This window comes from Mustela erminea, chromosome 5 (genome assembly GCF_009829155.1).
Source record: "Mustela erminea isolate mMusErm1 chromosome 5, mMusErm1.Pri, whole genome shotgun sequence".
NCBI lineage: Eukaryota > Metazoa > Chordata > Mammalia > Carnivora > Mustelidae > Mustela > Mustela erminea.
The window spans coordinates 98689246-98715343 of record NC_045618.1 but is presented as its reverse complement, the minus strand read 5'-3'; the positions used below and the strand labels follow the sequence as shown (position 1 = coordinate 98715343).

The following is a 26098-nucleotide window of genomic DNA, read 5'->3' as shown; positions in this document are numbered from 1 at the left end:
CAGGCAGAGTAGCAGGCAGAGGCAGAGAGAGAAGGAGTCTCCCCACCCAGCAAGGAGCCCGATGCGGGACTTGCTCCCAGGATCCCGGGATCATGACCAGAGCCAAAGGCAGCGGCTTAACCAATGCCACCCAGGTGTCCTGGGGGGGAGTAGCTTTTATGACATACGGTATTAAATGAAAACTTACAGATTTTTCCTAAAATACAGGATAGTTAATTCCATTTCATTTTCCCCCCAAGATTTTATTTATTTGAGAGCGAGTGAGCAAGAGTGGTGGGGAGGGGCAGAGGGAGAAAGAGAATCATACTCTGCACTGAGCAGGGAGCCTGACCTGGCACTCCATCCCAGGACCCTGAGATCATGACCTGAGCCGAAGAGAGACACTTAATGGACTGAGTCACCTTGTTTCATATCATATTAGTATTTCCTAAAGCTTTGTGATTCGAAGTCTCCCTAATTGTTTCTCAAATTTTCTAAGTCCTTTTGGTAAATGATATTTAATTTAAAATGATTTGTTGGCAATTTTAATTTTTACAAATGAACTGACATTTGTTTTATACCATTCTTTTTTAGTTTGTAAAGACTATCTTATCCCAAGGTCACCTGACTCCTCTACCTCTTTATGTCTGCCCAGTGTACTGGGCATATGACTATGCTTTGAGAGTGTACCCTGTGCCTGATCTTCTTGTCATCGCGGACAAATATGATCCTTTTACTCTCACCAATACAGAATGCCTCTGCATAAACCCTGTAAGAACATAGTTAATGTTATATAGTCATAGTTTGTCAAGATTAGAGTGTTATTTCTTTAAACTTAAAAATACTTATTTAGTAAGATTATTGTTGTATAAAAATGTACTATTAGTGAAACTGAGTTAATTTGGTATATACAGAAATCTCTTCAGCATTCAGGAAAGCATATAACGGTAAAGTAATGCGACTTAAAAAAAAAAAGTACACCAAAGCATATAAATCCAAATGCATATTTTCCCCTTCATAGTTAACTGCCTTGGGATTCCTTTCTGGGAATTGCTTTCAGAGCCTCTGTCTCATTCTATTTAAATACATTAATGTCCTTTGTGAATGATTTTGATTTTTGGAAATTTGTGCAAGTCCCAGAAATGCGTAAGCCTGATGAATATGGAAATTCTTACTGAGATATAATTTCTACAGAAGTATGATTGCCTTTTCAAGTTTTGGGAATAAGTACTGCATAAACATTGTTGATGTGAAACAAAATATCTTCACTAGTGATTTTTAATCTGTATGTTTCCTTGATTCTTGTGACTGTAATACTTTTTTTTGTTTCATCTAGGTCATTTCTAGAAACATCATGACTTACTGTTGGTTACCGCTTTCCTCAAACACTCATTTATTTTGTCCAACTCCCTCTAAGAGAGGGTTTCTCAACCATGGAACTATTGACATTTTGAACCAAATCATTTTTTTACTGTGGGCCACCGTCGCTTGCATCGTAGGGCACTGTGCAGCATCTAGCCTCTCATCCCTACATGCCAAGGGCAGCCCCCAGTTGTAACAGACAAAAACCTCTTAGGATATTTGCCAAATGTCCCCTAGGGATGACATTATCTGTGGTTGAGAACTGCTCTAAGGATGAGCACAGTCAATGGATTTGGTTTCACGGTTTAAAACTTGTGAAAAGTTTTTTTAGAATCTTTATTCACTTTCCAGTATTCTTTCACAATGAGGCTATTTCTTTATTTAAATTTAACTCTTTGGCTGTTCTTGTAGTTAATGCTTTATTTGATAATACCTTATTTCTGAATTTTTCCACTTTGTCTTCCTGTCAGCCAGTAAGCAACCATCTCTTACACCAACATTATATATCCTTTTTTACTTCATACCTTTTGAGCAAACCCAAAACTTTTCACATTGCTTCATCCCTTCTTTTTTTTTTTTTTAAAGATTTATTTATTTTAGAGGGAGAGTAAGAGAGCACGAGTAGGGGGAGGGACAGAGGGAGAGAATCTTCAAGCAGCTCCCCACCGAGCACAGAGCCCAATGTGGGGCCCAATCCCCAGCCCAATCCCACCACCCAGGAGATCACTTCCTGAGCCAATATTGAGTCAGATGCCCAACTAACAGCCTCCCAGGCACCCTGCTTCATCCCTTCTTGATACTTACTCACCCTAAGGAATGCCTGCGATGGGCCAGACATTGGGACACAGAGCCTGAAATGAACAGATCATCTCTGCCCTAGAGTTTAGTAGACACAGTTGTGTTACTGCTCAGTTGCTTTGGGGGCACATCAGGGGACCATCAGTGCCGATTTTCACTGCAGAGAGGGGCAGGAAAGCTTTCCTGAATGTGATGTTCAAGTGTCTTATGTGCAGATATAGCATCACATGGTACTGTCTCTTACACTGAGTATTTCTTACTCCTAAGCATTTCCAGTTACATCTGTTAGTATAAGACTCTCTAGCCAACTAGAAAGACTTGCTTTAAGTGGAAACATTTTATATTAGTATCTTCTCTCTATAAAGATCAGGGAAAAAAAAACCACCTCTCATTACTTTTTAGTTACATCTTACAACTTTATTTTTAAGTCATGACCAAGGAATTTGATCTTAAATATAGGAATTCTTTTATAAAAGTTCAGTATTCACAGGCATTTTTTTTTTCTCCAAAGGGCTCTTTTCCAAGAAGTGGATTTTCATTCAAAGTATTTTATCCATCCAACAAGATAGTAGAAGATAGGTAAGTGTACCCCCAGAAACAGCAAGGAGGAGTTGTCTTTTGGCTTTGTATTGCTGAAAATCAGATGTCCTGTAGGTGTGTTGAGGTTTTAAAAAATGTCTGTAATGGTCCTTTGGAAATGTTTCAGGCTGAACTTCTGGTCATACTGTGGGACATAGAATTGTATGTACTTGATAAAGGAGATTAAGAAGTGTTTTCTGAGGGCGGTCTCGGGCCAGCCACAGAGGTGGGCTAGTTCTCTCACAGGCTGACTCCTGATGATGTTTGTGTTCTGAGAGGTCAGCCTCACCGTCCACATGGTTGACTCTCAAAACCTAGGCAGTTGGCCTTAAACTGGCATTAATGAAGTGTGTGGGGAGGGTATGGGGTGTTAGTGATGGTGAGAGGTTGGGGTTGGGGTGTTGTCTTGGGGATAAAGAATAATCCATGTTGGGGGCTGGGTAGTGGTTTTCCAAGGGTGATCTCTAGACTACCCTCATCAGAATCCTCTGTGAACCTTGTTAAAAATGTTAAGTTTCTCACTTCACCCTGACAGAGGAGATAAAAGGATCATGAATGTGGTTTTGCCAAGGTGAGGCTTATCTGTTGCACTCCCTAAGTGCTGACCCCTGCAATTTCCCCAAATGTGGGAAATCTAGCTGTGTAATTTGTGGTAGTGGGGGGCTGTGTTTGTGCTCTCTCTTGGGCAGCATTGCGGGGGGAATCCCACTCCAAACTTATCAAATGTTTCTCTAGTTGTAGGGCCCAGGAATAAGCATTATTGACACCATTTCTCTTGGATTCAGGCAGCCTAACACGTGATTTCTCAGTTAATCATATTTTGAAAAAGCAGCTTCCCCTTCAGATAAGAACAAGTGACCAAGTAACTGCCTCCCAGGTTCTTATCAAAGAATGCAATCTTGAACACACAGCTTAGTGGTCTTTATTTTTTGGTAATTAACATATTTAAATGAAATGAATACAAGTACATGATAAAAATTTCAAACAATGCTCAAGGTATAGAATTGAAAAGGAAAAAATACATCTGCTTCCTAACCTTGAAACCATGATTAAGTTTCCTATATTTTTAAAAGATGTATTTATTTGAGAGAGAGAGGGTATGCATGCACATGAGTGTGGTGGGGAGGGGCAGAGGGAGGGAGAGAGAGAATCCTCAAGCAGACTCCTGGCTGAGCACAGAGCTTGACTTGGTGCTCGATCCCAGGACCCTGAGATCATGACCTGAGTTGAAATCAAGAGCCAGAAACTTAACCAAATGGATCACCCAGGTTGCCCCTTTTTTATATTTCTTGAAAAAACAATTATGCATTGTTCTTACCACTCAGTACTCATGGAAGATTTAAGGAAGATTCACTTTATGAGATATTCTAAGTTTTCCTCTTAGATTTACTCATTTGACATATATATGATTCTTACTGTATTCCACACACTGTTTGGTTTTTGGAATGAATATAACCAGACAGATACTCTCATTAAGGTTACAGATCTTCTAGTCTCTTCTATAAGCCCCAAACTACGTATGTTTGACTTTACCTAGACCAAGTTGAATCCTAAAACACCATAACTGATTTGGAATGCCCTTAGGTAAGAGTAAGCACTTGCCTCCAGTGTCTCAGCTGCCTGTCCTCACCTGGATGCCCCTGAGGGCATTTGATTTTGTGACCCAGGATTACTAAGGGCTGTCTGCCTGGAGCATATTTTGTCCACCTTTAGAATGACTTTTACTGAACTGCAATTTGATGTGAAACTTACTCTGCAAGGAAAACCAATATGGGAACTTTAAGCAGGTCTCAGGCCAAGGGGATTCTGTGTCTATCCCAAGCAACTGTTTATCTAGGGGAGACTGGGAATCTTCTAATGAACTCCCTTTGCTTTAGCTGCTAGGAAGCATAACCAAATGTGTAGCCCAATTCTCTCACTGCAGAGGAATTACTACCATAAATGTTGGGCATGGCCCTGACTTCATCTTTTTTTTCTGAACGGTATTTTCCCACTATTTGAATTTCTTTACTTACTTTTATCTTTTTATTCATTTGTCTCTGCAAACCATTTTATATTCTTTTTTAAAAATGAGCTGGGATAGAAATAAGTAAACCACAATAGGAAATTAATTGATTTATTAATTATGATAGCACAGGAAACCAGTTACATTTCTGATAGTGTTCCCTGGTGCCATGCAGAATTGTTAGATGTTCTAAGCACTTTTTACAGAACTCTGTGATAGTTTCACACATTATGGTATTAGAAGTCATATATGTACCCATCTTCCTTAAAAGCTTCTAATATAGCCATTGACTTGAGTTGATGCTCACCATTCATGGAGTTGAAATGGTTCCTTTATCATATAGCTACTGAAAAGCCTTGACATGATTTCCAGACTATAATTTAGTAGTGATAATTGAAGGAATGTTTTTAGTGCTTGATCAAACAGGTTGATGATGTACATTTATTTTTGAGGGAACAGAAACCATTTCAAGATAGAGTGGAATCATTTGGTCTTCCTGCTACCTAGTTCCCCCAAAGAAGAAATCTTTTGGTAAATTACTTGTGAAATCATATTGTAACATTAATCACAGAAATGTAGTCGAAGTCAGTAAGGTTAACCCTGGTTCAGCAGGGACTCTCATACAATTGTTTATTTTAAAACATAGTATTGGTGATGTAGTGGAGAAATACCCATTTTCATCCATAGCTGGGTGGGATAGAAAGTGCCTTATGGAGGGCAATTTGATAGGATTTCTTAAGACCCAGACTGTATATACCAGCATTTACATTTTTAGGAATTTATCCTACAGATATACTTGGGCTTATACATCAAAGTAAGTACAGGTGTTTTTATTGTAGTTTTTGTAATAACAAAACAAATGGCTTAAATGGGTACCCATATGGGGGTGCCTGGGTGGTGTGGTCAGCTGAGCATCTGACTTTTGGTTTTGGCTCAGGTTGTGACCTCAGGGTCATGAGATCGAGCCCCCTGTTGGATCAGTGCAGAGTCAGCTTGGAACTCTCTTTCCTTCCCCTGCTGCCCCCTGCCCGTACTCTCTCTAAAATAAATAAACAAATATTAAAAAAAATAAATAAATGGGTACCCATTTAAATGTGTGTACTTTTTTTTTTTTTTTTTTAAATGTGTGAGGGCACCTGGGTGGCTTAGTGGGTTAAGCCCCGGCCTTCAGCTCAGGTCATGATCTCAGGGTCCTGGGATTGAGTCCCACATCAGGCTCTCTGCTCAGCGGGAGCCTGCTTCCCCCAACCCGCTGCCTGCCTCTCTGCCTACTTGTGATCTCTGTCAAATAAATAAATAAATCTTTTTAAAAAAATGTGTGTACTTCCTTAGAACTTTTCGAATGTATTTAAATTTCAAAACCTTAAAGGAAGGAATTAGTCTTAAAAATTATAGGTAAATATATTACCAACTGAAAAAAGGTGTAAAATAGTGTGAACTGTATTCTAACACTTGTATATCTTTTTAAAGCATGTACCCCCCCATAGATGCTTATATATGATTAGACTGTCTTTATAAGGACAAATAATTGGTTCCAAGAACAGAAATAGAGTGTGAGACTGATTTATTTTTCGCTCTGTCCCCTTTTGAATTTGGAGCAATATGCATGTAATGACCTATTTTTAAAATTAAGTACTTAGAAATGTACAATAACTTAGGTTTCCAAGATGTTTAATTTTATGAATTTCTATTTTCAGCAAACTTCAAGGTTTTTGAGATTCTTAAAGAGCATCTGAAGAAAGAAAATTCCATCAGTTCTGCTTAATTTTATATTTATGTGATTTTGATAAGTTCCAATAAAATTATGATAAATGCTAGAATGTTCTTAAATTTGTATTTTATGAAATTTTGGTATTAAGTTATAATAAACATGGTACACTTGACAAAGTTTTACAGCAAAAATATTTTCTGTATAGTCTTAATATGAAAATATGCATGAAGGTATAATCTGATTTATGCTTAAAAACTGGTTTCATTATTCCAGGCTAATCATATGCTAATATTCATTTTAAAGAAAATACAAATATTTAAAATTTTCTGATTCCTTATTTTGTCTAACTTGAGTCCTAATGTTAGATTTAGCAATCTTCCAACTAAATTTCAAGTCACAGAATTTATTCTAATGCTAGTGAAAACCTATATTACTAAAATAATCATTTCATAATTATATTTTGGCACTGGAGATTTTTTTTTTAAGATTTTATTTAGGGGTGCCTGGGTGGCTCAGTGGGTTAAGCCTCTGCCTTCGGCTCAGGTCATGGTCCCAGGGTCTGGGATCGAGCCCCGCATCGGGCTCTCTGCTCAGCGGGGAGCCTGCTTCTTCCTTTCTTTCTGCCTGCCTCTCTGCCTACTTGTGATCTCTGTCTGTCAAATGAATAAACAAAATCTTAAAAAAAAAAGATTTTATTTTTTTGTCAGGGTAAGACAGCAACAGAGGGAACACAAGCGGAGAGGTGGGATAGGGAGAAGCTCCCACTAAGCAGGGAGCCTGATGTGGGGCTCAATCCAGGACCCTGGGATCATGACCCAAGCCGAAGACAGATGCTTAACCAACTGAGCCACCCAGGTGCCCGTGCACTGGAGATTTAAAAACACATGGTCACTGTAGGCTTTACATTTAGAAGACACGTTACTTTGAAGCAGCAGGTTTTGTTATTTGGATGTGATCACTTAATACCATCCCCTTACTTTTAGTTTACAGCATTGCAATAATAGCCTAGAAATGAATGTGAGTGACAGACAGAAAGTCGGGGTACAAAGAATATTTCAAATGTAGGAGTAATCTTTTTTTTTTTTTTAAAGATTTTATTTGTTTATTTGACAGACAGAAATCACAAGTAGGTAGAGAGGCAGGCAGAAAGAGAGGGGGAAGCAAGCTCCTTACTGAGCAGAGAGCCCAGTGTGGGGCTCGATCCCAGGCCTCTGGGATCATGACCTGAGCTGAAGGCAGAAGCTTTAACCACTGAGCCACCCAGGCACCTCAAGAAGGAGTAATCTTAATATTACAAAAAGCCTGGAATGGAAGACATTTCTTTGAAAGAAGGTTAGCCTTTGGGGGAAGAGAGACTGATAAAAAATAAAAACGACACATTGAAGGGAAAATTTCTCAATGAGACTTAATCTGAATGTAGTGAGAAGTGAATTAAGTTAAGGGTGAAGTGGCAATTTGAGAAGTGGTTTGAAGATGGAAAATTCTGGGTGAATGTTAGTAGAGGCCTGATGTTAGAAGAGCAAGATTTAGCTTTAATTTCAAGAAGACCTTAGAGAAAGTTAGAGATGAAATTAAGGCATAAGTTCAAAAGCTGTATTGCTTGGAAAATTTATAATTTGGGCCTTGAAAGTGGTAGTGAAATAAACACTGCAAGGCTGTTGGTTCAGTTATGAGAACCAGAGCTAAATATGAAAGATGGCAGGTAGGAAGTTATAAATGGAAACTCCTATCAAGTGTTCCCGCATTCATTTCATTGTTTCTATAAGATATGCTTTTTGAGATCTTTTTACATTTAGTGCCTAGAAAGACAGGGTGACTTAGCAAGGTGAAGTGAAACGAAGCAAGGCAGGTAACTATGAGCAGGTAAGTTGCCAGAACCAGACAGTAAGTGTATAATAAGACCGGAACCAAAACCAGGTGGGAATCCGCATCGTCCAGAAATGCAAAGCAGAAATGCAAAGCAGAAGTCTGAAAGTTGGGGCAGCCGAGGAGCAGCACTGAAAGGGCATCCTGGGCTTCTCTTTGGGGGGTGGGAAGCAGAGAGGTGGTGTGCTCCCTGACTTTGGTGCTTCATCAGCTGGCTGACCTCGCTGCCAGAAATCTGGGTCTGAGGTACTGCGCCTTAGAACAGGGGCTAGGTAGATCACACCAGAAGACAGGCGTGGGAAAGATTTCTTTGCCCTGAGAAAAATAACACTTGGTCTCATGGGGGAAACCACAGGAAGTGCGACTGGAACACGCAGGTGCACCTAACGGCTGCACCTGGTGCTGTCTGCTCCAGCCAGTCGTAGCTATGTGGGAAGCCGAGCCCAGCTGGCCATTCTAGAGAAATCTGAATTTTCAGGTAAAGCATCCTGACTTTCCAATCACCGGTGGTTTAAATCAGTCTGCATTAAGGAAGACATGATTACACGCTGGGTTGTGCCCATGAATTGCTTTCTCTGCCTTATAAGCACAGGAACTCAATCTGGTCTTCTATCAAATATACCTATTAAGTAAGATGGCTTGGGTCCCAATCAATTACCAAAATCTCTTGTGAAATTTACTATGTCCTCTTAAAGTGGTGGGACTGCTCAGAGCAGGCAGGATAAAATTAAAACAGAGTGTTTCTGTCTTGACCCTGTGCATATTCCTGTGTTTTCTATGCAGGGGAGGCCCCCACCCACCAGATTCAACAGGCAGCACAGGCTATACAGGAGAGATGGGTGTTCTGCCGGGGAGGCCAAGGTGTAATGATCCAGGGTGTGAGTGTGGAGAGCACTGGGGATCAAGGCATGATGGCCTTGGAGACACAAGTAAGGAATTTGGATATGGGGCTACTGAAAAGCATTCAGCAGATCTGGCTTTCAAGATCACTGAGGTTACTGTGTGGAGAAGAGACTGTAATGAGGGAAGAGCTGAAGAGACTGGTCAGGAAAGTACTGCAGAAGTCTGCAATGGAGATGATGCAGGGGCTCAGACCAGAAATGGAAAGAAGGGGATGTATTCGGGGTGTGTAAGAAGAGACCGCAGGCCTGGGTAACTGAAGACCGATGCAGGATGGGGTAAGGGGAATCAAGGATTACACTTAGGTTTCAGGTTTAAGCACCTGGGTAGACTGTACTATTTACTGAGACTGGGGGCATAACAGGTTTGAGAGGGAAAAGAAATCAAGATTTCTGTTTGGAGGGGTGCCTGGCTAGCGTTGAGTCAGTGGAATGTGTGAATCTTGATCTTGGGGTTGTGAGTTTGAGCCCCACACTGGGGCTTATTTAAAATCTTAAATTTTTTTTTTTTTAATTTAGAGATGCCTATCACACATCCAGGTGGAGGTATCTGGTAGGTAGTGGCATGAACCTAGAACTCAGAGGTTAAGTGTGAGGTGTGAGTGGAGATAAAATTTTGGAGTCACTAGTCTCATCCCACATGAGGTCCATGAGGGCAAGGATTTTTTTTGACAAGTACTTTCAAGAACTTTTAAATTGAAGTGTAAGATACATACATACATATCCCCTATCATCAGTGTACAGCTCAATGAATTTTCACAAACTGCACATCCTGTTAGCAATACCAAGATTAAGAATCAGAATACTACCCCTCACCCCAGAATCTCACTCCTGCTCCCCTCCAATCACAGCATTCCACTCCCCCTCAGAAGGATAATCACTAGCCTGATTTCTAGCAGTGAAATTCATTTTGTCAAGCTTTGCCTATTGTAGAATGGAATCATACAGTATGTATTATTTTGTATCTTGTTTCCTTCATACAACCTTGTCACATTTATCCACATTGTTCATTCACGTCCATTGTGTGGATATACACATTTTATTTGTCCATTCTACTATTGATGGAAACTTGGGTAATTTCCACTATTTAAACAGTGCTACTATAGATATGCAAATTCTAGTATATGTCTTTTGATAGGGATATGTGTTTCTATTGGATATATATCTAGGAGTAGAATTTCTTAGTTATGAGATATACATTACAGTCAACAGAAATTTTCCAAAGTAACTGACCCAATAGCTACTTCCAGTATCAGAGAGTGCCAGTTGCTTCACATCCTTGGGACACAATGATTTTGTTTTGTTCCATCCAATGCCTAGAACAGTGCCTTACCTACCCAAGTAGTGGGTGCAGCAGTGTACAATAAATATCTGTTGAAAGAATGAATTTAAACTTAGATGGCATTTAAAGCTGTGAGCTTGATTAGGATCATCTAGGACAATTCAGTAAGTAGGCTGATGAACAGACTTTGGGTGACTCCTAAATTAGAGGACAGGCAGGAAAGAACAAGCAAAGGAGGAGGAAAATGGGAGAGCATGGAGTTCTTCAAACCAAGAGTAAAGTATGTTTCGGGGGGGGGGGACTCAACTGTTTTGAATATGGCCAAGAGATCATAAGATGAGGGGAGAAGTTGGGAAAGGAGTTAAGATTTTTGGTCATTTCAAACCTGATAGACATAAGCATTAAATCATTGAAATAGAGACCTCAAATGGGCAACTAGATATACGAGTTTGGAATTTAGAACCTGATATAGAAGTCTGGTATTTGTGAGCGTAAAAATATTTGTGAAGGAGAGAATGTGATTGGAGAAGAGATAGGGTCCCTGTCTTGAGGCATTTCCACTTCGAGGTGGAACAGAGATAAACACCTGCAAAACAGACTATATAGTGTCAAGTGTCTGAGGTAGGAGACAAATCTGGAAAGTGTCCTGTCACTGAGGTAATCCCAAATCAACTGTGTTAAATGTTGGTGAAAGTTTCAACAAAATGAGAAAAGAAAAACAATAACTGGATTGAACAACTACCAGTTAATAACTCCCTTAGTCAATAAATACTATTCTATAACATCACTTTTGAATGAACAAAATCCCCCTGTACAGCCATAGTAAAATCTGCTCACCCAGTCCCACTGCAGGATTCTTGGAATCTTCCCAAATCTTTAGAATCATGGGAAATGTTGCCTTGAGCACACTCTTAGACTGAGAATTGCTGGATGAAAAGCGTATGTACCTTCTAAAGGCTTTTGATATAGCTACCAAACTACTGTCTAGAAAGGCTTTACTACCACCGCAAAGAACAGTAATTGTAAAAACAGCCTTTGTCATTTTGATAGGTAATCTGTGGGATCTTATATTTGCATTTTATTATTAAAGTCCTGGGGGGCCTGGCTGGCTCAGTCAAAGGAGCATGCGACTCTTGATCTTAGGGTGCTAAGTGTCAGGTTGAGAGTAGAGATTACTAAATAGAAAAATAAATAATAAACTTAAAAAACAAGTCCTGTATGCTTACTGATCATTATTTATGAATAGCCTGCCCATAGCTCTTGCCCCAAATGTGAGGTGGTATAGGGAAAACCTTATGGTGAAATGTCTAGAAAACTGAAATGTTGGTTTGGTAAAGTAAAACATGTGGATAAGCTTAAAATTGAATTACAGCTCGTGAATAAGATAATGTACATAAATGCTGGAAATTACATTAGGATAGTTATTCTGCAGACGTAATTGCACCACGGCACAGGAATCTAAAAAGGTAGTATGTGGTGTAATTGGTTGATTTGAAATAAGAAAGTTATTTGTGGCATTTCCACCAGCCCACTCCAATTCCAGCCACTCCTCCTGGCTGGCGGCTGTGTCACTATGGCAACGACCACGCGCTGCTCCAGGCTCAGTTCTCCGGCGGTTACCGAACTGGGCCGCCCCACTCTGGGCAGACCGGCGACTCTACGCGCGTCCCACCCACCTTGTCTCGGGTCGCTCTCCTCCGGCCGGAGGGCTAGGAGCTCCGGCGGCAGCATGGCCAAGGCGACAGCCTCTTCGCCGCTGGAGGACTTGGACCTGAGCGGAGAGGAGGTCCAGCGGCTCACCTCAGCCTTTCAGGACCCGGAGTTCCGGCGAATGTTCACCCAGTACGCCGAGGAGCTCACGGACCCGGAGAACCGACGGCGCTACGAAGAGGAGATCACCGCGCTGGAGCGTGAGCGCGGAGTGGACGTGCGGTTCGTGCACCCGCAGCCGGGTCACGTACTGCGCACCAGCCTCGACGGGGCGCGTCGCTGCTTCGTGAACGTGTGCAGCAACGCGCTGGTGGGCGCGCCCAGCAGCCAACCCGGCCCCAGGGGCGCGGCGGCCGGCAGCCAGTGGTCCCTGCCCTACAGCCTGGCTCCCGGCCGCGAGTACGCGGGGGGCCGAGGCACCCGCTACACGGTCTACGACGTGGTCTTCCACCCAGAAGCGCTCGCGCTGGCCAGGCGCCACGAGCGCTTCCGCCAGATGCTGGACGCCACGGCACTGGAGGCCATCGAGAAGCAGTTCGGCGTGAAGCTGGACCACAGGAATGCCAAGACCCTGAAGATCAAGTACAAGGGGACCCCGGAGGCCGCCGTGCTGCGCACACCCCTCCCCGGGGGCGTACCGGCCCGGCCTGAGGGGGAGCCGGAGAGCCCTCTCCCTGATTTCCCCTACCCCTACCGGTGCCCGGCGGTGGCCGGGAACTCAGTGGTCCCGCGACCCCTGGCGCCCTCCCCTCCGGAGGCGGTCCTTGAGCCCGCCCCCACCGAGCCTCGTTACAGCGTGGTGCAGCGCCACCACGTGGACCTCCAGGATTACCGCTGCTCCCGGGACTCGGCCCCCAGCCCGGTGCCCCGGGAGCTTGTGGTCACCATCGAGCTGCCGCTGTTGCGCTCGGCTGAGCAGGCGGCGCTGGAGGTGACGGGAAAGCGGCTGTGCCTCGACTCAAGGAAACCCGACTACCGGCTGCGGCTCTCGCTCCCGTACCCGGTGGACGACAGCCGCGGCAAGGCGCAGTTCAACAAGGCCCGGCGACAGCTGGTGGTCACGCTGCCCGTGGCGCTGCCCCCTGCGCGCCAGGAACCTGCCGTGGCGCCGGAAGAGTCCGTCTACACGTCCGGAACTGACGGCGCGGCCTGCGCTTCCGCTCGCGAGGGGGAGGTGGGCCCGGCAGGGGGTTGTGCCGGGAACGGTGGGCCGGATCTCGGGGCTGCGGACGCCTTGATCACCACGCCCGCCGCCGCTGCGGAGCAGCTCGTCTTCGAGCCCGACGAGCGGGACTTGGACGAGCAAGCGGTGTGCACAACGGGCATCGAAGAGGAGCCGCCCTCGGTAGCGGAGAACTCACCTGAGGACAGTGGAGGAGTCTCCCCTGGTACTTCATCTGGGGGTCTTGACAGAGAGTCTGCTGCAGGAAGAGGGAGTGCGCGTGGAGATCTCGGAGCTGAGACTCGAGTGCTCGGGGAAGGCGCGGGCCGGGAGCCCTCCGATCGAGCCATGGGTGGTCCCGGGACCGGCGGCAAGGAACCGTTGTGTCCTCCTTTGCAGTGTAATCAGGATGAAGAATCCCTGACTCTGTTGATTCAAGTGCCTCAGATCCAACCGCAAAGTCTTCAAGGGGATGTGAGTCCCTTCGGGTACAAACTGGGCTTCTCCACCCAAGGCTTAGTTTACTATTCCTTCTTTTTGCAATTTGCTCCGGAGAATAAACTGAGCACCAAAGAACCAGTGGCTAGTATTTCTTCGAACAATGCAGTGATAGAACTGGCCAAATCTCCAGAATGCCATGGACATTGGAGAGAATGGTATTATGGTTTAAACAAGGATTCTTTGCAGGTAACAGTTCTTTCTAGACTCGTATATATTTTTAAAGATGGTATTTATTTATTTGTTAGAGTACGAGCAGGGGGAGAGGCAGAGGCAGAGGCAGAGTAAGCTCCGCAATCCCCCAGCAGCGAGCTCTCTGTGGGGCTCATCCCAGGACCCATGAACCGACCTGAACCGAAGGCAGACGCTTAACCAACTAAGCCACCCAGGCGCCCCAAGACTCTTATATTTGAATAATTCTATCCCACTTTTAAAATTTGCTCTTACCCTTGAATAACACAGGTTGGAACTACCTGGATCAACTTATAAATGATCTTTTTTTTTTTTTAAAGGATTTTATTTATTGACAGAGATCACAAGTAGGCAGAGAGGCAGGCAGAGAAAGAGGAGGAAGCAGGCTCCCCGCTGAGCAGAGAGCCCGATGTGGGGCTCCGATCCGATCCCTGGACCCTGAGATCATGACCTGAGCTGAAGGCAGAGGTTTAACCCACTGAGCCACCCAGTGGCTCAGATCATAAGTGATCTTTTTGATATGTACAGTATGATATTATAAATGTATTTTCTTTTATGATTTTCTTAAAAATATTTTCTCTAGTTTATAAGAATACAGTATATAATACACCATACAAAATATGAGTTTATGGACTGTTTATGTTACAAGTAAGGCTTTCAGGGGTCAAAAGTTGTAGGTGGATTTTTCAACTGGGGCTGCGGTGTTCCCCTAACCCTCCCTGTTGTTGAAAGAGCAACTGTATTTGTTACCTCTTGTGGGCAAGTCCTCGAACTTGGGGCTGAGCAATACCTAGTTTACTTAGGACATAATTTCCATGAATAGTGTGTTCGATTGTAGTTGCTGCTATACTTTTTGGGTTATTGAGGTTCTTGAATTTCCGATTCAGTACTCCAGTATTATGGACAATTAAAAAAAAAGATTTTATTTTATTTACTGACTTGTGTGGGGGGAGGGGCAGAAGGTGAGGGAGAGAGAAGCAGACTCCTCTACTGAGTGGGAGCATACACTGGGTTCATCCCAGGACCAGAGACCATGACAGGAATGAAATCTAAGAGTGGGTTCCTCAACTGGCTGAGCCAATCAGGTGCCCCTACTGATAATTTTTTTTTTAACTGTAAAATTTTAAGTTCTAAGGAACTTTTTAAACTCCTAAATTAACAATTGGTGGTTTTCATTGAGATATGTATTAGTGTTACATGTATTTTTTTTTAAAGCTTTTATTTAACAAATCAAGGGTTAAATTCCCAGAAATAAAACTAGTTGCAAGGATTATGTATTGAAAATTAAGTTTAGCCTTGGGCTTTAACTTGCCAGAAATTTTCATTTCTTCCTGTGATTTTTCCTGGGTATTTGCTGATAAGTTACATTTTATGAGGGGTAACTTCTGTGAGAAGTGGTTAATTTGAAACTCTCCGAAAATGGTAAAATAAATAGCCAGGGCAAGGTAAGATACTTTGTGAGAATATAATATGAAATTGACTGTCATCAGCAGGGGGAAATTTAGGAAAGGGCAGTCAGTTTCCTGTAATTGTTGTATTTATCTATTTATTTTTAAAGTTTATATACATAATCTCTGCCCCTCTACCCTGTGGTGGGGCTTGAACTCACTTCAGAGATAGAGTTGCATGCTCCTCCAACTGAGCCGCCAGGTGCCCCATAATTGTTTTAATAAATGTAAAAATAACAATTGGGAAGAAAGTTTTATGAATAGGCAGTTGAGAGAATACTAAAGACTATTATTTTAATCTGATTTTCTAGAAGGCTAACATTATTTTAGCAAAGAAACTAGAACAAAATGGGATTAGGGCAACTGTGTTTTATATCTTTGATGCTTGAAATGGATTTATAATTACTTTGTTAATCACATTTGCCAAAGCTGATGAAGCCATAATATTCAGTTATTTTTCTTTACATTTTGCTGGACTAGAGTAGAGTCTAAGCATTAAAGTAAAATTTCTTAAAATCACAAGAGTAATGGATGGGTAGACATGTACTATATGATGATTATATTATATGCATCATATGAAAATAGAGTGATTTGTGACTGTCAAGGTCAGAATTGTTATTTTACACATAAGTACAAAATAGATTTATAAAAGCCTAAATATTCACTGGACATTTTCCTAGAGCTTTAGGACCACTAAATTCAGTTTATTTTAGAATAAAATCAGTCATTAGAATAAAGTGAGTTTATGCACTTTGTTTTAATCATAACCATTTCCATTATATATATTATATAACTTACATATTTATATAATAAAAGTATTTGGGTATTTTTCTGCAATTAATGTGTCTTTACCAGAGGCAGGAACCTTAGAAATGCTTTTAATTGGGGAACGTTTCTATAATACAGTTATTCTGGAACTTTAAAATAATAGCAAGGAAATTACTCCAAATACAAGATTTTTGTGTACCCAGTGTTCATGGTAGGTGTTCTTAAGTTTAAATACTGTTTAATGTAAGGGAACTTTAAAACTAGGCTCTTTCTTGATTTTGCTCTCCTATTTGGACCAAATAATGAACTGTTTATTTGGAAATTTGTTTTTATGAAAGTACTTTTATTTTGGGCAACATCAAACTGATTTTATGCATTTTAAATATGGTTTTCCCTTCAACACTGTAACTATATACCTGTATTTACTTGACATGAATATGCACAAGTTGCTTTGTGTTTGGGATTCTGGTGAAAGTGATTTATGCATTCCCTAATTATAGTTTGGAAATCTTTCCATGTCAGGCTCTTGAAATCTACCTCATTCTTATAAATAGTTATATGCTACTGTCACAATGGATTATCTCAATCACAAAAATAGAATATACTTCTCTCAAATATTATATTTGACTCTTATCTGGCCAAGAACTAAAAGGCAAACTGGTCACACAAAATTTGAATAAATCCTATCATATATATTTCTTAGCTCTCTCATTGGGAAGTATTCTAATATTAAATTACATTTTATAGCTTCGACTGCATTTATAGCTCTAGAGGTGATTTTTTTTTTCTAAAAGTGATATTATTCTTATAAATACTAAGAGAAAAAAAGGAAAGGAAAATACCATATGTAAGTAAGATTAACTCAGATTATTAACAGAGACTTAAAGAAGGAACTAAACTTTTTTCTTTTTGGATCTTTTCTGATATATGTATATACTCTTGCTACTCTTACTGCTCTGTACAATACTGTTTTCTTCTACCACGACAGCATAGGAGTAACATTAAACATTTTAAAAGCATAATCCCGAACTGTGTAATAACTTGTATGAGCTGTTTTTAGATCAACACTGTCAAAAAAATGACCTATAAAGCAGAATATTTTTTCTCTTTTTATTTTAGGAAAGGCTGTTTGTCAATGAAGAAAATGTTGATGAGGTTCTTGAAGAAGTCCTGAGTCCTCCACTTAATCAGACAATGTCCTTAACCCCACCATTAATTGAAGTTCTTCAGGTTACTGATAGTAAGGTTCAAATTCATGCAAAGGTAAGGATTTGGTTGCCTTTGTAGTGATTTAGGACAAGGTTAAAGCCTGACAGATAACTTAATTTTTGATTTCTTGATGTCGTAACTTTAAATTAAATGTACATAATGGTTGGGAAAACTTAAGAGGAGTAGAGACTTTTTTGCCTGTATTTTCCTATGGGCCAAACACTTTGTGATTCATTTTCACATATCTCATTTAACCCCGAAATAACTGTCCAGTGAGGAAGAGGGAAACTAACATGTGGGAAGTTTGAGTACCAGTCCGGGGACAAAGAAGTCTTTTTCTTTTTGACTCTCAAACCATGGGAAGGAGCTATGTTATTCAGTTTGTTCATTCTTTCTAGTTGAACCTTAAGTCTGGTTATTCTTAGTCTTCAATATTGGACACAAATAATTTAGTAACTAGCACAATTGATCTACATATGAATTGGGGAGGAGAGTAGCTCTAAAGAATCACAAAAATTCAGGAAAAAGAAATTCAAGAATGCCCTTATAAGAATGAATACTGGGGCGCCTGGGTGGCTCAGTGGGTTAAGCCGCTGCCTTCGGCTCAGGTCATGATCTCGGGGTCCTGGGATCGAGTCCCGCATCGGGCTCTCTGCTCAGCAGGGAGCCTGCTTCCCTCTCTCACTCTCTGCCTGCCTCTCTGCCTACTTGTGATCTCTGTCTGTCAAATAAATAAATAAAATCTTTAAAAAAACAAACAAAAAAAAGAATGAATACTAAATGGTTTTGTAGGCCATGTCAAAGGGTTTGTAGGCCAGGAATAGTTTATTCTGAAGGAGGTAAGGGGTCATTGAAAGGAATTACTCAAGAATTAATGCCAGGTTTGCACTGTCTGCATTGCTAAAGAGAACTAGCAGCATTTAGAAGATGACTTTGAGGCAGAAAGCCCGGATGCCTATCTGGATATCTGTAAGCATTATTTCTTCACAACTTACAAAAAAAAAAAAAAAAAAAATTCCAGAGAGTACAATTTAATTTTCTGGTTTTTTTTCTTAATTTGTTGTTTCTCTTGACATAGTTGCAAGAATGTAGTAACTCTGAAAAGCTTCATGAAAAGGAAGAAAAAGGCAATGAAGGAAGTCATCTAACTGAAAAAGAAAATATAGAATATCCTACTACCTCAACAACTGATTCTGATTCATCTCTAGAAGTTAAAGTACTAGAGACAGACAGTTGTGGTTCAGTTGCGTGCCTACGAGGGGCTCCTGATGTTTCACACTTGCTATTTGAAAAGTCTCAGCAACCTGAGTCAAAAATGGAACCTGAATTTATAAAAGAAAAAAGTCCTGCTTACTCAAATGAGGAAAAAGAGGACTTAGAAGAGCCAGTGATAACAGAAGAGAAAGAATCGGATGGAGATGACCTATCTTCATTACTAAACAGAGCTTCAGTTCACAATTTATCTGGTCTTAACAACGTAAAAGAAACCAATATGCAGGACGGTAGTGTGCAGTTTATTAAAGATCATGTGACTCAATGCGCATTCAGTTTTCATAATTCTCTGCTATATGACTTGGACTGATTCTGTATAATTTTAGAGTTTATAAGAGTAAAAAGTGTTTGGTTTTAAAACATTATCTTTCTGTTAACTACTATCTTAAAGTACTCAAGAAAGTATAAAATTAAAATTTGCAGTTTTGAGTCTCATGGGGAAACTGGAGATTGTTTTTTTGTATGTAGAGTTTATACAGTTTCCTTAATTATGGAGACTTTTGTGATTGCTCTGATAGATATATTTTTTTCTAATGGCGAGTTAATCATTTAGTTTTAAAACAACCTGTATATATTTGCTTGTTTTTGGCTTCTTTTGTTTACCATTACTTTAATAAAGTTTCAAAGTAAATATTCACTAAGTTGTGTCTGTTACAAAACGGAATTCTTAAGAATGCAATTAACTAGAAATTAATCAGTATGGGGGGGAGGGGTAGAATCTCAAAACTATGCATTTATGTTTCACTAAATATGATTATTTATGCTTGAAACATTCTTAGAACTTTACTAACCAATATTAACCATCCCATTATGATACAGATACACTGAATGAAATTTAGTATTTTTGCTTCAACTCTGTATTTTATGTGTGCCACACACACACGCGTATATATAGTTATACAGGTTATATAGTAATGCCTTTAAAATTCAACTTCTTAAAAGATGTTTCTGGAAGTTACTATTACAGTATTAAAACATTTCTTGGTTTTATAAATACATTTATGAATTTTTTTAAAAGCTTTTAAGTAATCTCTCTACCCAAACATAGGGCTTGAACTTGCAACCCTGAGATCAAGAATCATACACCCCACCAACTGAGCCAGCTAGGCACCCCGACATTTATGAATTTTAGAACAACTAAAAAATCTGGGAATTTGCTCCCATAGCAAATTGTCTTCAATATATTACATGAAAAGAAACCAAAGAGCCAGTGTTTTCTAGTTAGTTTTGCTTGTAATATCTAAAAGAGGGCAATAGCTAATTCATCTTAACAGTGGTTAAGTTATTAATATTTATATTGGAGGCCAGGAGAAAATCTAAAGAGATTTTTTTTCCACAAAAGTTTTTAGTACAGCATGAATGAAAATGTAGAAAGGAAAATATTTGTTGATCTAATTGCTGACCCCAAAACCATGATCTAGTTTATCAATGATCTTTTTCTTATTAAAAATCAAACTTCAGGCCTACCTTAGTCCTGGACATTAAGTTTTTTAGTTCTCTGAACTGCTGAAAGTCAAATCAGAGCACCAAAAGCTAGTACAAAGCATGACAATTCATCCTGATTGACATAACACCCTATAAAATCTGGAACCAAACTGGGCTGTGCGGGTAATATAAAGGTAGCTCATAAAGCAAGAGAACTATTTGTTCCATATTTAACAACCATATGCATTTCTCAAACATAATATGACTCTTAATTTGATGAAGTAATTTCAAAATTGTCCATTTAATACACCATCTTCTTAGAATGAAATGTTGTCCTAATACACAGAAATTAGTCTCTGTATAACTTTGGTTGAATGCAATTATATACGATTAAGAGAAACTTCCACAAGAAATAAGGAATAAATTTTAAGCATGTTTCCTATTATTTACTGTGTCTATCCTTTTAAAAAGTATGATTTCAGTTAAAATAAAGCTGGCACTGGAACATGTTTCACTTTGGCATGACTGAACTTTCTATCATTTCTGGCTTTCGAAAACAATTTAGGCTGTATTTCACTTACACAGCAGCTTTTTATTGTTCATTATCTATGCTTGGGTAATTTGAAAGCCAGTGTCTTCTAAAGGGAATGCATTGTCAAGAGTGGGGTTTTATTTCAAACTCAGTTATATGATGTACAAACAGTACACACGAAGATGTAATGTAAACTTTAAAAACTTCTAGAATGCCTTCACTGAATTTTGGTGTAAAGAGTAAACAAAATTTATTCTGCAAAATAATTATGAACGTTTTTATGCAAAAATGAGTATTTTATTTTGGCAGCACTAAAAGAAAAAAAAACCCACTGTACTTCTACATTGAGGTGAAAACAGTGTTTAAACTTTCTTATCAATCAAATACATTCCAAAAGAAAGTGTGTTCTATGAAGGCTCCAAAGCACAGGCAAATCTTAACACAATAATACAGGAATCTGTAATACTGAAAATGTCTGTTCTGATAGGGCGTTTAACAAACATAACTTTTGTATTATAAAACCAGTGAAGCAATCCCTTCCTAGTAACCGTGTCAAGAGTGAAACTGGGCTTGTTCCATTAATACTAATAATTCCATTGTAATACTTTTTACCGCTATGACAATTTTAAATAAAGTCTGCTGTACTTAAAATAAGTTTTGAAAGTGGAAAAGTGTACAAAGTTCCAGATAAAAAGATTAATAGATGCAACTTAAATAAAATTTCCCCTTTTCTTTTACCAATTAATAATGATTACCTTTAGCAGATCGAGATTGAACTTTAAAACCCAACTCCCAAAATGAAAACTGGTGTTTAAATTTTAATCAGACATAGAAGGAAAAGATTACTATATTTGGACATCTTTTACAAGAATTTTTTTTCTGTATTAAAGCAGAAACCAGTTCCTAAACCCTTTTATTCAATTGTATATTCTGTTTGGACAAATATCAAAAATAGAAGACTGTGACTTTTGCTTTTGTAATTGTGATTTTTTCACTGCAGTCTTCTATAACTTTTACAGAGTTCATGGTCCCTAATATCTCCCCACCCTCCATTTTTCCTAGGTGGGGAAATGGCTGCCATAAATTTCTCACTGATAATTAGAGTTTCTGGAAACAAGTACTGTTTGTTATTATTTAAGAGTGACTCAATTTGGGCACTCTGGGTGGATGGTCTACAGGTTTTCTTGTGGTGCATACCACAGTCTCCAGCATGAAATATCCTAGGAACTTGAGGAACCAGCACTTTCCAGAATTTTGGAAGACAAGATACAGTTAAATATTGAAGAGTCCAGTCCCAGTTATAATCATCATAAGTACAGAAAGTGTCTGTGCACTCAATCAGCTTCTGATATGCATCCCGGGTCAAGGCTAGACCCATATTGTGCTCTGTGGATTTCCAAGTTTTCACATCTACCTTGTCAGCAATGCCATGGAAACTTCGAACGGCCGTATAGGTCCCCAGGGAGAGAACATCACACTCAGGACACTCCTCCTGCTTTAACTTCCACATCTTTTTGAAGACATGGTAAAAGTCTGGGGCTAAGTAGTGATCTTCCTCTAGGAAAAGTATGAGGCCAGTATAGTCTCGAAGAACTTTTACCCTTTCCCATACAAAATGCAGCTTCCACCACCAATGGTGTTTGGTTTGGGAGAACTTAGCCTCTCTATAATGGCCAAAGGAGTCGGGATACTCAGCATTAATGCATCCCATCTTCAAAGCTGCATTCTTCTCCAGATCTCTGGGGCAATCTCTGGGGTCGCTGCCTGGAAACTCGTTGGGGTACAACTGAATGCTGAAAGGAAAGAACACCTGCAGAACCGGACAGAAATCCACCCCAGCGATTAGCTGATTGATCTCTGTCGACCAGAAGTCATGGCTAAAGATAACGAGGACGTTGTCAATACCCTGGGCTTTTCGAAGTGAGTCCAGCAGCAGTCTGAGGTAATCGGGCCGGTTATGCACCTGGACCACCAGCACCAGCTCTCGAGGCGCCCAGGAGCCGGCCTTATCTACATTCCTCAGCGTCTGGTCAAAGTTCAGCTGGTACACCAGGGACCTGTACCGCAGCGTCAGGTTGTCTGCCTCGGGCTGCGGGGCTGCGGGGACCAGAGGAGCCGCCGACTCGTTGGAGACCCGGCGGATGCCCACCGACACAGCAGAATGGTCCCCGCCCCGGCCGCCCGCACCTCGCGCGGGCTCGGCGTCCAGCAGCGGCGGGGCGAGGGCCTCGCTCTTCCTTTGTCGCCCATTGCTGCTCCAGAGGACGAAGCCGCAGGCGGCCACCACGAGCGTCAGGATCAGCACCTTCCGCTTATAGATGCGGAACCTCATGGTCTCCAGGGCAGGGAGCGCGGACGGGCGCAAAAAGGAGCTAGCGGCTTCTGCACAGAAGGGGCGGGCGGGTGGTGGCCGTCGCCTTGGCCTGTAGCAGTCAGAACTGGCCCCCGCGGCTGCCCCAGCTAACTCATCCCGGGCCCCGGGGGTCCAGGGGCCCGAAGGGTCTCAGTTCCCCCGCGCCGCCCGGGCTCCACACATCCTCGCCTGGCAGCTGCAGCTCGGGTAGCGGCCCCGCCGCTAGGAGCCGCGGCTCGGCGTCGCCTCGGTCCTCTCCATTCAGCACCGGTCCCGGAAGAAGTCCCGCCGCGGCCCCACCGCACCCCGCTTGGTTACCTGCGCCTCCAGTGGCCCTGCGTCCTTTGCGCTCTCATCCTTACGCGGGCCCCAGACCGCCAAGACCCAGCGACGCAGCCTCGCCCCACTCTGGCGGCGACCGTTCTGACAACCCGCGACTGGCCCTCGGAGCGCCGCGGTCCTCCGGCCCACACCCCTCCGGCCCGCCCCCTGGGCCGCTGGTTGGAGATTCCCGGACGCGTCCGGAGACGACGGGCCGGCGCTGCCTGCTGCCTATTGGTCCGTGGCACTGTCGCTCACGCTCAGTTCCTACTTCCGCTTCATCCTCCCTTTCCTGTTAGGCGAGAGCGGAGCGAGGCGAGGATCGTAGTTGCCGTTTCCCGGTAAGCGAAGAGGGGAGTGTAGCGGGCTCAGCAGGAACCTCCAGTGATCAGAATCTGGAGATGGACCAGGCCGTTGTAGGAACTGGAGGGCGAGACCCGCTGCCTTGGCAGTTAACGGGCTTCTCCCCTCGGAAAGGGGCTCGCGAATGACGGCCAGTGGGCCGGGAGATACTTATTCAGGGACACGTCAGCCGTGAACGCTGCTCACGGGTGATGGTGCTTCGGAGGGGAAAGTGAAACCAGACAGCTCCGGTTCCCGGAGAAGGAACGGAAGCGGGCGGTAGCTGGAGCTACTGACCGAAACCAGGCACTGAACCGGGCATACCCGGGAGCTAGAACATGGAGAAGGGTGTGAGAGGGTCTGAGAAAGAAAATCAGATAAACCCCACTACGCTTTTTGGGACGGCCACAGTAAATTAAGCTCCAAAGGAACCCACTTTGTACGGGGAACTGGCTGTTGGGCGCCCCTATGCTGCTTTTAAGTGAGTCTCATTCCATAAATATTCTGGACATCACAAAAAGGTGTGCACTTTTGTATTGAGTCATAGGTAAAAGGAGTATTTGGTGGGTTTACACATTACTGACATGTGTAATGTTTTTCTATATTTTTAAAGCACTTTATTAAAAATGTTTGAAGTTTGCTACTTTAACTTCAGATGTTTTACATTTTCATCGTGCAGACTGCGCTGCTGCAGAGATGGTCAACGTTCCTAAAACCCGAAGGACTTTCTGTAAGAAGTGTGGAAAGCATCAGCCTCACAAAGTGACCCAGTATAAGAAGGGCAAGGATTCCCTTTATGCCCAAGGAAAGAGGCGCTATGATCGGAAGCAGAGTGGCTATGGTGGGCAGACAAAGCCAATTTTCCGGAAGAAGGCTAAAACCACAAAGAAGATTGTGCTGAGGCTTGAATGTGTTGAACCTAACTGCAGGTCCAAGAGGATGCTGGCCATTAAGAGATGCAAACATTTTGAACTGGGAGGAGATAAGAAGAGAAAGGGCCAAGTGATCCAGTTCTAAGCTTTGAGTTTCTTCTTTTATTTTTGAGAAGAAAATGTTGACCCTGTAGAAAAATTACCCGTATGAAAATAAAGTCATATTTTTACCCAACCGTTTTTTTTTTCAATCTAAATAGAATGACATGCTTAGTGAGTTGAATCACATGCTTTATGTGATTCAGAATAACAGAAAATTAGTCAATGAACTAAGGTTTATCTTCAAATATATATATATATGTATAAATATAAATATATTTATGTATTTTAAAATTTTTATTTGACAGGGAGAGAGGGAACACAAGCAGGGGTGGGGGTGGTAAAGGGAGAAGTAGGCTTCCCATCCAGCTGGGAGCCTGATGTGGGGCTCCATCCCAGGATTCTGGGATCATGACCTGAGCTGAAGGCAGACGCCTAATGACTGAGGCACCCAGGTGCCCCTTATTCTCAAATTCTTACTTAGATTTAGTTCCACGAAATTGGAATTTTGTATTTATATACAAAGAAAACAGGAGTCCCACCTCCCAACTTTATAAACTAGGTTATGGATATAAATCACATAGTAGGGAAAAAAAAACATTTTCTGGTCAATTTCAAAATTAATGTGTTTGGTGAATTCATAATTACAACTGATGAGCTGCTGGGAAAGGTCTAAATCAGATTTTGAAAAATGTAAATGAGGAGGATAAATTAGGCCTGTGTATAGCAGACTGAATGGGGCAGACAGAGTATCCAAGTTGGGGTATAAGAAGAGCTGACTCGCAAGTTGGTGTCCAGTAGGGACCACTAGCTATACATAGATATTTATTTATTTTTAAAGATTTTTATTTATTTATTTGACAGAGATCACAAGTAGGCAGAGAGGCAGGCAGAGAGAGAGAGGAAGCAGGCTCCCTGCGGAGCAGAGACCCTGATGCAGGGCTCAATCCCAGGACCTTGGGATCATGACCCGAGCCGAAGGCAGAGGCTTTAACCCACTGAGCCACCCAGGTGCCCCTACATAGATATTTAAACGAAAAATGCAGTTCCTCAGTTAGACTAGTTATATTTAGTGCTCAACAGACACATAATGCTGAGTGGCCAACCTACTGGACAACACAGATACAGAACATTTCCATCAGTTTTTTTTGGACAGCACTGTGATAGACTGGTCCTGAATGTAAGGCACGAGTTTAAGACCGACTTCTAATTGAAAGACATTCTGAAGCTAGTGAAAAAACAGTGAGTCCATGATGGCATAAACTTTTTTGATTCTTTAAGAAGCCATCCTGGAGACACTCAAATGTTAAAACTTCTTGGTTACTAGGAGGTTTGAGAAAGTATGCAGTTACCACTGAAAATAGAATGGAAAGATGAAACTTAAAGAAGTGAGCCTTGCAACACACAGAAGGCA

The 26098-nt window shown here is 41.7% G+C and overlaps 4 protein-coding genes and 1 non-coding gene across 8 annotated transcripts in view; 4 read left to right on the top strand and 1 right to left on the bottom strand.

The window, feature by feature from the left end:
• Positions 1-6617, top strand: part of POLE2 (DNA polymerase epsilon 2, accessory subunit) — a 29005-nt gene extending 22388 nt beyond the window's left edge. The window contains exons 17-19 of one of the 3 annotated variants that reach the window (XM_032344147.1): positions 574-750; positions 2651-2718; positions 6421-6617. In XM_032344147.1, the coding sequence (XP_032200038.1) occupies positions 574-750; positions 2651-2718; positions 6421-6439 (264 nt within the window). In that variant the 3' untranslated portion in view covers positions 6440-6617. The remainder of the gene's footprint in view (positions 1-573; positions 751-2650; positions 2719-6420) is intronic. The other 2 variants (XM_032344146.1, XM_032344145.1) reach the window with 2 other exon arrangements.
• Positions 3237-3402, top strand: LOC116592283. The gene has a single exon (XR_004286446.1). It is a non-coding gene; the product is annotated as a U1 spliceosomal RNA (small nuclear RNA).
• Positions 6618-11835: 5218 nt separating the features above from the next.
• Positions 11836-19381, top strand: DNAAF2 (dynein axonemal assembly factor 2). 2 transcript variants are annotated; one of them, XM_032344144.1, is made up of 4 exons: positions 11836-14040; positions 17379-17522; positions 18375-18437; positions 18547-18642. In XM_032344144.1, exons 1-3 carry the CDS (start codon positions 12055-12057, stop codon positions 18390-18392), a joined length of 2148 nt encoding a protein of 715 aa, XP_032200035.1. In that variant the 5' UTR covers positions 11836-12054; the 3' UTR covers positions 18393-18437; positions 18547-18642. The 2 variants fall into 2 exon arrangements, with proteins under 2 accessions (XP_032200035.1, XP_032200034.1); XM_032344143.1 differs by lacking the exon at positions 18375-18437 and having other exon boundaries at positions 11841-14040; positions 18547-19381.
• Positions 19382-19970: 589 nt separating this feature from the next.
• Positions 19971-23528, bottom strand: MGAT2 (alpha-1,6-mannosyl-glycoprotein 2-beta-N-acetylglucosaminyltransferase). The gene has a single exon (XM_032344148.1). The coding sequence runs from the start codon at positions 23027-23029 to the stop codon at positions 21689-21691; it is 1341 nt and encodes a 446-aa protein (XP_032200039.1). The 5' UTR covers positions 23030-23528; the 3' UTR covers positions 19971-21688.
• Positions 23529-23591: 63 nt separating this feature from the next.
• Positions 23592-24820, top strand: RPL36AL (ribosomal protein L36a like). Its single transcript, XM_032344155.1, has 2 exons — positions 23592-23712; positions 24393-24820. The coding sequence occupies exon 2, from the start codon at positions 24410-24412 to the stop codon at positions 24728-24730; it is 321 nt and encodes a 106-aa protein (XP_032200046.1). The 5' UTR covers positions 23592-23712; positions 24393-24409; the 3' UTR covers positions 24731-24820.
• The last annotated feature ends 1278 nt before the right edge of the window (positions 24821-26098 follow it).